This window comes from Sinocyclocheilus grahami, unplaced genomic scaffold, assembly GCF_001515645.1.
Source record: "Sinocyclocheilus grahami isolate Dianchi unplaced genomic scaffold, SAMN03320097.WGS_v1.1 scaffold814.1, whole genome shotgun sequence".
Lineage (NCBI taxonomy): Eukaryota > Metazoa > Chordata > Actinopteri > Cypriniformes > Cyprinidae > Sinocyclocheilus > Sinocyclocheilus grahami.
The window spans coordinates 394,689-405,060 of NW_015505993.1; the positions used below are offsets into that span (position 1 = coordinate 394,689).

Consider the following 10,372-nt stretch of genomic DNA (forward strand, 5'->3'; position numbering starts at 1 on the left):
AGCTTTTCCTCATGAAAGATGTTTCTGTCTTATGAAATCAAATGTAATTTGCAATGCAGAAAGACACTCTTTTCTGTGTTACAAGTTCTATGTAGAGAAAGATATGTTAGAGTTTCAATGCATGGAACTATAAGTTTAGAACTTCTATGAACACAATTGCTGTGTTAGTGCTTCTGAGCAATTGAAGAAAAAGCAAGCCCACATATGCTCCAAAGCTTCTATCTCAGTGAGAGAAATTTACCTTATGCAATGTTAAGAGTAAAGCTTTTCCTCATGAAAGATGTTTCTGTCTTATGAAATCAAATGTTATTTGCAATGCAGAAATACACTTTTTAATGTGTTAGAAGGTATATGCAGAGAAAGATATGTTAGAGTTTCAGTGCACGGAACTATAAGTTTAGAACTTCTATGAACACAATTGCTGTGTTAGTGCTTCTGAGCAATTGAAGAAAAAGCAAGCCCACATATGCTCCAAAGCTTCTATCTCAGTGAGAGAAATTTGCCTTATGCAATGTTAAGAGTAAAGCCTTTCCCGCATGAAAGATGTTTCTGACTTATGAAATGTTATGTGCAATATAGAAAGACAGTTTTTAATGAGGTAAAAGTTCGATAAAGAGAAAGATATGAAAGAGTTTCAATGCACAGCACTATTATTTTAGAGCTTCAATGAACACTAATTCTGTGTTAGCGCTGCTGAGCAAATGAATAGAAAGCAAGCCCACATATGCTCCAAAGAGTCTTTCCCAGTGAGAGAAATTCGCCTTATGCAATGTTAAGTGTAAAGCTTTTCCTCATGAAAGATGTTTCTGACTTATGAAATCAAATGTTATTTGCAATGCAGAAATACACTTTTTAATGTGTTAGAAGGTCTATGCAGAGAAAGATATGTTAGAGTTTCAGTGCACGGAACTATAAGTTTAGAACTTCTATGAACACAATTGCTGTGTTAGTGCTTCTGAGCAATTGAAGAAAAAGCAAGCCCACATATGCTCCAAAGCTTCTATCTCAGTGAGAGAAATTTGCCTTATGCAATGTTAAGAGTAAAGCCTTTCCCGCATGAAAGATGTTTCTGACTTATGAAATCAAATGTTATTTGCAATGCAGAAAGACACTCTTTTATCTGTTAGAAGTTCTATGTAGAGAAAGATACGTATGTTAGAGTTTCAAAGCACGGCACTATAAGTTTAGAACTTCTATGAACACAATTGCTGTGTTAGTGCTTCTGAGCAAATGAAGAGAAAGCAAGCCGACTTATGCTCCAAATCTTCTTCATCAGTGAGTGAAAGTTGCCGTATGCTTTAAGAGTAAAGCTTTCCTACATGAAAGATGTTTCTGACATGAAATCAAATGTTATTTGCAATGCAGAAAGACACTCTTTTATGTGTTAGAAGTTCTATGAAGAGAAAGATAGGTTAGAGTTTCAATGCACAGCACTATTAGTTTAGAACTTCTATGAACAATAATGCTGTGTTAGTGCTTGTGAGCAAATGAAGAGAACGCAAGCCGACATATGCTCCAAACCTTCTTTCTCAGTGAGAGAAATTTGCCTTATGCAATTTTAAGAGCAAAGCTTTCCCTCATGAAAGATGTTTCTGACTTATGAAATGTTGTTTGCAATGCAGAAAGACTGTTTTTTATGTGTTAGACGTTCAATGCAGAGAAAGATATGTTAGAGTTTCAATGCACGGCACTATTAGTTTAGAGCCCTCTATGAACAATAATGCTGTTTTAGTGCTTCTAAGCAAATGAAGAGAAAGCAAGCCCATATATGCTCCTAAGCTTATTTCTCAGTGAGTGAAATTTGACTCATGCATTGTTAAGAGTAAAGCTTTTCCCACATGAAAAATGTTTCAGACTTATGAAATGTTATCTGCAATGCAGAAAGACTGTTTTTAATGTGTTAGCCGTTCAATGCAGAGAAAGAAATGTTAGCGTGTCAATGCACAGCACTATTAGTTTAGAGCTTCAGTGAACACTAATGCTGTGTTAGAGCTTCTGAGCAAATGAAGAGAAAGCAAGCCGACATATGCTCCAAATCTTCTTTCTCAGTGAGAGAAAGTTGCCGTATGCTTTAAGTGTAAAGCTTTCCTACATGAAAGATGTATCTTTCTCATGAAATCAAATGTTATTTGCCATGCAGAAAGACACTTTGTGACACAGAAGCTTTAAACTAACAGTGCTGTGCGTTGAATCTCTAACATAACTTTGTGTGCATAGAACTTCTGACACATTAAAAAGTGTCTTTCTGCATTGCAAAAAACATTTGATTTCATAAGTCAGAAACATCTTTCATTTGGGAAAGGTATACTTTTAACATTGCATAAGGCAACTTTCTCTCACTGAGAAAGAAGCTTTGGCGCATATGTGGGCTTCCTTTCTCTTCATTTGCTCAGAAGCACTAACACAGCATTAGTGTTCATAGAATCTCTAAACTAATAGTGCTGTGCATTGAAGCTCTAACATAACTTTCTGTGCATAGAACTTCTAACACATGATAAACTGTCTTTCTGCATTGCAAATAACATTTCATATGTAAAACGTAAAAGAGGAAAACGTTTCATGTGTAATTAAATGTGTCATGTTCAAATTCTGGGCTTATCTACTTGTCTTTTAGAATCATTGTCTTAGTACATCAAGCCAGCATTTTAAAATGCTACAAAACTGTTTTTATTTTGGTTGTCATTTGTTGAAATATATATATTTAAAATACAGTGTGTTCGTGCCTGCCTGCTGAATGTGACCCACAATAACTGAATCTCCTCTGTGGCCATGGAAAAATTAATATTTACAATGACAATAAATTATACTCCGTCAATGAAACACTTCCAACAAAAAAATGGACGGACTTCTGTCAGCTTGTTGAACACACTTTTATTTGGATATTTTACCATTTGAAGGCTGAAGCAGCAGCGAGCATCCACCTGTGACACTGTTTTCACCCTAATCAGATCAACACTGTAAACCAAACAAAAAAAACAAAAAAATTTGAGTGAAAAATCAAATTCTCAGGCAAAGTGATAAAGCTTCTCTTCCCTGCAAATGATATACTGAAGAATGCGAATATTTAACTTCAAGGCCAAAACAAAACAAAAGATAAGCAGGCATCCTTATTCATTTCAGTATTTGCAGCAGAGGGCAATCCTCCTAGAATGGCGGCGGTGCCACAGCGTAGCTTCACATTCTCTATACATGAGAGGAATCTCTTTTCGTTATTTTCCCTCTTTAGCAAGTTAACTGAAAAATGGATATTCATCGTTTTTTATTTAACCTGCTAATAAAAATGTGGTGGACTGAGTCACTGCTGGCTGAAATGGACTGGCAGTTTTCACATGAAACGATGGCCTTGAGTGTGGCATGTTATGTATTCAGTTGAGTATTCAGATGTAACTAAAATGGCATCAGTCATTTATTAAGCATATACAGTACGTAAGCTTTAAGATTTACCCTCAGCTTGTGACAGCTGAAATAGTTATTGTGAATTGTGCAATTGTATCGCCAATCACTCTTGAGAAACTTGAAGATTGCTTCAGGACGGAAGGACAAATATCCAAACCTTTTCAGACTACTACAGCTTGCACTCATGCTGCCCGTTGGTTCGGCTAAATCAGAAATAAGGTTCTCAGTTATGAGGAGAATAAGAAACTGGCTCTGATCTTCTGATCTTTCTCTACTGCACATAGAGAACGACTGAAAATTTATCAGAAGAACAAGTGAAAGAAAGATAGAGGTCATCTACGCAACTTGGAAAAAGAGGTGGCATTTTTGCAATAGGCAAGATGTTTTTTTTTTTTTTACTCTTTGTACAGCAGTGCATAAAAGTGAAACTTTACCTATGACATTTCAACTGACAAATGAAGGCTGCAATACTAGATCTCTCAATCATAGGTCCTCGAAAATTTTCTTCATCTTGTCTTCAGACCTCTGCAAACTATCCTTGTGCTGACTGTGTTAGGTAGCTGTGTTAGGCTGCTGTTTAGGATGAGGCCAAGGTCTATTAGTATTGTTCAACAAGAATGCACATTCACAAGTAACATCTGCTGCTCTGCTGTCTCAGCCAATAATAGCTTTACTTCACAGGTGTACAAGTGTCTCCTCCACATGTTCATCAGCATTCCTGTTGTACTTTTTAACAAATATTCTCATCAGCTCTTCCCGTTCCTCAGTTTCAAGGATGCATATGCCCTCTGGTGCAGGCTTTGGGATGGACATATCTGGGTTGAAAATAAATATGTGCTGCTTTCGTGTGTGTTATTGTAAGGCCTGTTTTGGGTTTTGTTTCTGGTTTAGGTTTTCATGTCTTTTATTTTGATATGTTGGCTTGGGTCATGTTCCTGTCATGTGTTTTTCCTACCCTGCCATGTGATCCTGCCATGTGGTACTAGGTGCGTTCGACTTGAAGCATGGCTACAGACGGCAGTCAACGAGAGTAGCCGCATGCAGTCGGGGGCGGAGTTGAAAACAGAGCCATCAAGCAGGACACTTTCTGCTCCCGTTAGTGACGCTCGAGCGGTGTTTGCATACTCTATCACAGATGAAGTGAATGAAATGTATAATTTGTCAAATATACAGACGTTTCAGAAACGTTTTCATGAGCAACAGATTAAGACATATATAATATATACTGATTATATATGTCTTAATACATTGCCATCTATTCAAGAATAAAGTGCAATGTAAATATATACTATTTAAATACTAATAAAGTGGGGGAATGTATGCTTTCATCAGTGTTTTATGATAAACGTGACAATATAACATTGCGACTACAGTAAAAAAGCTATTACTGTTCTAAAAACACAGATTTGTGGCTATTATTGGAATTGAAAAGGTTAGACTAAACCTGAAACACACGTGATAGTTGTCATGCGGTGAATCTGGCCAATCCTGAAATGGCTGTCGTCATCAACGCTCCTGCAGCCGCTCTGGAGAAACTGCTCATCAGTGTTTTATGATAAACGTGACAATATAACATTGCGACTACAGTAAAAAAGCTATTACTGTTCTAAAAACACAGATTTGTGGCTATTATTGGAATTGAAAAGGTTAGACTAAACCTGAAACACACGTGATAGTTGTCATGCGGTGAATCTGGCCAATCCTGAAATGGCTGTCGTCATCAACGCTCCTGCAGCCGCTCTGGAGAAACTGCGCCGGCTGAGTCAGACTCATTGGTTGGTTCTTGTCATGTGACCCTGATTGTTTGCTATAAGTAGCCATCATGTTGCCTTTGTGCTTAGTAGTGATGGGATGTTCGGATCATTTTACCGACTCGGACCTTTGAGTCTCGTTCAGCAAAATTAACAAGTCTTTTTTCGAGTTATTTCATTCATTTTAGCAAAATATAATTAAAATGTTACGTGTTACTACCCTAACACATCTACTAACGGAAACGTTGATCACACAACAAACAATACAAAATTATAATGCTATAAGAAACAGAAAAGATTAATTAATTGTTTACCTGGGTCTTCAGTCTATGATTAGCTCACCTCACCTCTTATCTGACAAGTCTTCGGGTTTGAGTCATTCGTTAACCAATCCTTAACCAATGCTGTCATGTGACAAAAGAACGAATGATTCGAAAGACTAGAGAGATGAACTAATCAATTCTCTTTCGGCTCAGACTGCATAGGTTAAGCTTATGGGTCTGTCACATAATGAACGAACGACACGAAAAACCAGAAGACTCGAGAGATGAACTAATCAATTCTCTTTCCGGCTCAGACTGCATTGGTTAAGTTTATGGGGCTGTCACGTGATGAATGAACGACTCAAACCCGAAGACTCGAGAGATGAACTAATCAATTCTCTTTCCGGCTCAGACCGCATTGGTTAAGTTTATGGGGCTGTCACGTGATGCACGAACGACTCGGAAAACCCAAAGACTCGAAACAGGTGAACTACTTGACTAAATTCCTGTACAGAACCTATAGGATGTTGCGCATGCGCGACTGAATGAATCACTCCCCGAGATGACTCGTTCTTCCCGAGTCACATTAAAGATTCGTTCAAAATTCCTGCTGTCGATGAGTGTTTAAGTCATAGTCAAGTTCAGTCAAGTCTAGTCTTCGTTTGTTTGTATTTTGCAGTACACTTTGTTCTGCACTTGGATTCACTACGCTCACCTACAGTGGATTATCATTACAGTTATTAAACTGGTCTTACTCATTTCACATGTAATAGGGGCATTTAGAAAGGAGCACAAAGCAGACAAGCAAAAATGGCCCATTTAAAATTTTAAAAAGAATGAAATGTGACATGCAACATGTCAGGCATGTAACATGACTGCTTCAAATGTTATCTGATCTAATCAAAATTATACAAGATAATTTAAATATGTTGTCAATAAAAGACAATTATTAACTTTGTCATAAAAAATAATGACATTTTTAGTAATTAAAAAATAAGCTAATTTTGTAGTTTGATAATGAATACACAGCAAAAACAAAGCTATCCATCACATAATATGATTGATACAATGAAGTTCTGTCATATTAATCACAGTAACAGTCCTTTATTCCATTAACCTTTTGCTTAATAACAGACTCAACTGCTTGAAACCCGATGATGCTCTTGCATCTACATATGAGAATTTTCCCTCGTTTCAACACAACCAATCATGTAGTAACATTTTTCCAAAATGAACAGTAGGATTAACTTTTGAGCAGGTCCACAAAAATTCTGCAGACATTTCCCAAGCATCTTCCATCCCTCAGGAGAAAGTGTTGAGAAGTAGTGTACATAAAGAGACAAAAACCATGGTTAACAGTGACACATTGGTGCATATATCCATAATGTGGAATAAACATGTATAATCACAGTTTTATCTATAAACATTAATTATTGCAGAAGTCAGTTCTTATCTGTTACCCCTCTGTTAGTGGTTTTATTTTAGGTTACTGCACTAGAATGCATAGAAAATACAATATACTGTATGATGATTGTTTTTCATGACAATGCATAATATTATAATTATATGTATTTGTTTTTTAAATATGTGTTATGCTTTTGATTGGAATATACACATACTGTAGGTCAGATATAATGTTACATTCACACTGTTGTATGGTGACAATTTATAGAGATGGAAAACCCAAAAGCTCACATTAAGCGAGCATATAAAAAAGTCATAAAGTCAAAGTCATACAGCATAACTTATATAGAACTCACTGAAAATCTAAAAAAGCCTTGCATGATAAACATTAAAAAAAAAAAAAACTAAATTAATTTTATTGATCAAGCATCAGTAACTAGAACACAACCTTGTGAGTTGCTTTGTCTACTTCCTTCCAAGGCAACATCCGGAAACAACTGAATTTAAACATAATATAGAAAAGATTTAAAACATTATATGATACAATATGTCAAATAACGTTCCCCACAGAAGCTTGTATGTATTTAAATGTATTTAAATAAAGAATGTGAGTAATGGTACGATACTCTAATAAAAATAAAAATACACATTTTTAGTTATTTATAAAACATTATTATTTAATTGATTCTATAAACGCAACATTTCTCTAACCTCAACCACCATCTTGGATTGGATATTTTCACTGAGCCCATTAAAATGTATTATGGAATTTCCTTATTTATAAGTGTTGCTTAGAATTCAGACAACAAAGATTTCTAAGACAGCAGTATAATTATCTTTTTGAACAGCCTTTGTGTCAGGTTAATGATGCCTTAAAAATGTCACCTAATAAGCAAGTCAACAAGATTTAAAATGGAGCCATGAGTATACTCAGTTGACCTAGTTGAAAAAAGCAAGGAGGTTTTCTTTTTTATAATCATTGCCACATCTTAAAATGCCACATGGATTCAATTTGGTATGTGGAAATATTTGTTTATTATTATGGCATGTGTAATTCTGCTTTGTTCAGCTGTTTTGATGTGGGGTCTTTTCACTCTTTTAATTTATTAACTGGTCAGGTGTGGGTATCTTTTAAAATGCTATACTTCAAACATCCAAAATTTCTGCATATGCATAAGACAGTTGAAATTATAAATATTCATAATTAACAAGCAAACACTTGATCAAATATTATTTAAAAATATGAAGCTGGCCATCAAGTATATGTGGCTTCGGTGTATGCCAATTCTTATACTTTTTCAGGTAATCTCTTGAAAGTCATGCATGAATTTTAAATGGAAGCCTAAATCTTAAGGATTTTTTTTTCCCTTTTTTGAAAGTTCAAAAAAGTGAGCGCTAAAAAGGTAATTCTAGGAACTAAGTCTGATGTCACAGAATTACTAGACAATACTAGAATTCCAACACTTTCAGCATTTTAAAAAAATCCCCTCTAAATTAAATGTTAAACTACTGACATTTATACAAGACTGAAGATAGTTCAGACTACTGTTGATATGGTGAAAGTATTCAGAGTGGTACAGAACATTGTAAAGACACCAGATGATGGGAGATTGTCACTAAAATGGACAGATTAGAGTGTGATGGCAGAGGACTGGGTGCATGGGTGATTTGTTTTGAGCAAACTGTTCAGTAGCATAAGTAGCATAACTCCTTTCAACTGAAATACATAGAACCAGAGCTGATCTTCTCTCCATGTTCCAAATAGCACCTTCTATCGCTCAAGACTGGAACAATTGGACAAATGCACAGTACACACACAGAGAGAGAGAAAGAGATGTAATCATTTAACTGCAGAGATAAACCCTATAATTCAAATTACTTTTACTTCATTTCACTTTGCGTTTAACATGTTCAAATATCACCTTAATGGACAATAAGAAATTCTAAGTTTTAGAAATTCAATAACCAATGTCCTTTATGTTTGCTGTACCTCATATGTTCGATGTTTCTCTTCATATGAAGAGTCTGTTTCCCTGACCACTATGGCCTTAGTCACCAGCATATCAGGGTGCTGCTGTTTGGCCTCTTGTATTGCCATGGCGAGAGCCTGCAGAAAGTTAGTTTTAATGACAGTAAAGTGATTTTAATATACATGTACCATTACATTATTTGCTGACCTACATAGTATGCTAAATTAGGTTTAGTGCTTTCCAAATCATACTAAATTATAAAAAGTTTTGGGTGAATTTTATACTAGTAGAAGAAAATTAAGAAAAAATAAAAATACAGGTGAATGTGTCTTAACATTGCCTGAACATTGTCTTTTAGTCAGGGTAAGCAATCATGAAAGGGCTATGTGCTTTCTATATTTATTTATTGCATATTAAAATTTACCAGCACTGGTCATCTGGCTTCCTTTATATTTAATAAGTACATACTTGACCATCACTATACATACTGTATATTACATCTACATGTCTTTGCTTACCTGATGTTGATCCACATCATCATCTCCTGTTATGATGATCCTTTTTTCAATCCTGGTCTCTGCATAACCTCCTTTCACTGTCTGAAACCAGTTAAAAACATTAAAGAATTTAATCTCTGACAAAAGATTTCATCAGCTGCCATTTTTATAGACTTTCGTCACCATTCTGTCTATTTAAAGCTTTTTAAAATTTATTTAAATATTCACTGTAGTGTCTGGACCAATCAGACACACCATTTTTCATTTGATTTAACAAATCAATTATTCATTAGATTAACAAACATTCACAGACCCCTCACCCAATAAACATACTGGGTGCCAAGATGTCTGTGAACGAGGCCCAGGACCCTGGTTACTATGGCAACCATGACACCTTGGCTAGACCAGATAAACTTTACGACCTAATGGCATGTTAAGAGTTCTCCCTCTCACTACATTTTCCATAGGAAAGACACAATGCACAGCAAAATGGACTTTTCTCTAATTAATTCATAGGAAAACCATGTCTTGTTGTTCTTCTTCTGCTAAGAAGCGTGTTGGAGCCTGAGCCGGTGCGGGTGTGCCTGGTGGGTTCCAACACATAGCCAGTCAGCCTCTAATGTTAGATTCTGAGAAGATGAGGATGTGAGCTAGCACCCCTCTAAGGACACCCTAAGTCTGCGCCAGGCCTCGGGCCATGACTTTCCATTCACCAAAGATCCTAGGATCTCAGCTGATGTCTCTCTTAGCTCTTTTTCACTTTCCACCGGGAAGAAACTCCCAATCACCATAGAGTCAGAACATCTTTGGGGTTCATCACTCTTCAAACCAGGAAGAAGATGATCGTGACTCCTACACCACCGAACCTCATCAAGACTTTCATCCGAGACTGCATCCGTACGCTCATTCCAGGCCAAGGCAATGCAAGTATCGTACATTTAACTAAACGAAACAGAGGTTTAGTATAAGCTGTAGACCCCATTATAAACGGCGCTGATGGTTTTACTCAGGTGGTTAACTGACTCTTTTCATAGCTTCATTCTCTGGTTTTCCTGATGGTTTCATCCATCAAGTCTCATTTGCCCTTTCCC

General features: G+C 36.2%; 1 protein-coding gene across 1 annotated transcript in view; it reads right to left on the reverse strand.

Annotated features, from left to right (window-relative positions):
- Window positions 1-7,785: 7,785 nt before the first annotated feature.
- LOC107562241 (uncharacterized) overlaps window positions 7,786-10,372 on the reverse strand; it is a 63,031-nt gene continuing 60,444 nt past the window's right edge. The window contains exons 11-13 of the mRNA XM_016246847.1: window positions 9,303-9,383; window positions 8,805-8,921; window positions 7,786-8,598 (exon numbers count right to left, since the gene is read on the reverse strand). Of these exons, the coding sequence (XP_016102333.1) occupies window positions 8,593-8,598; window positions 8,805-8,921; window positions 9,303-9,383 (204 nt within the window). The 3' untranslated portion in view covers window positions 7,786-8,592. The remainder of the gene's footprint in view (window positions 8,599-8,804; window positions 8,922-9,302; window positions 9,384-10,372) is intronic.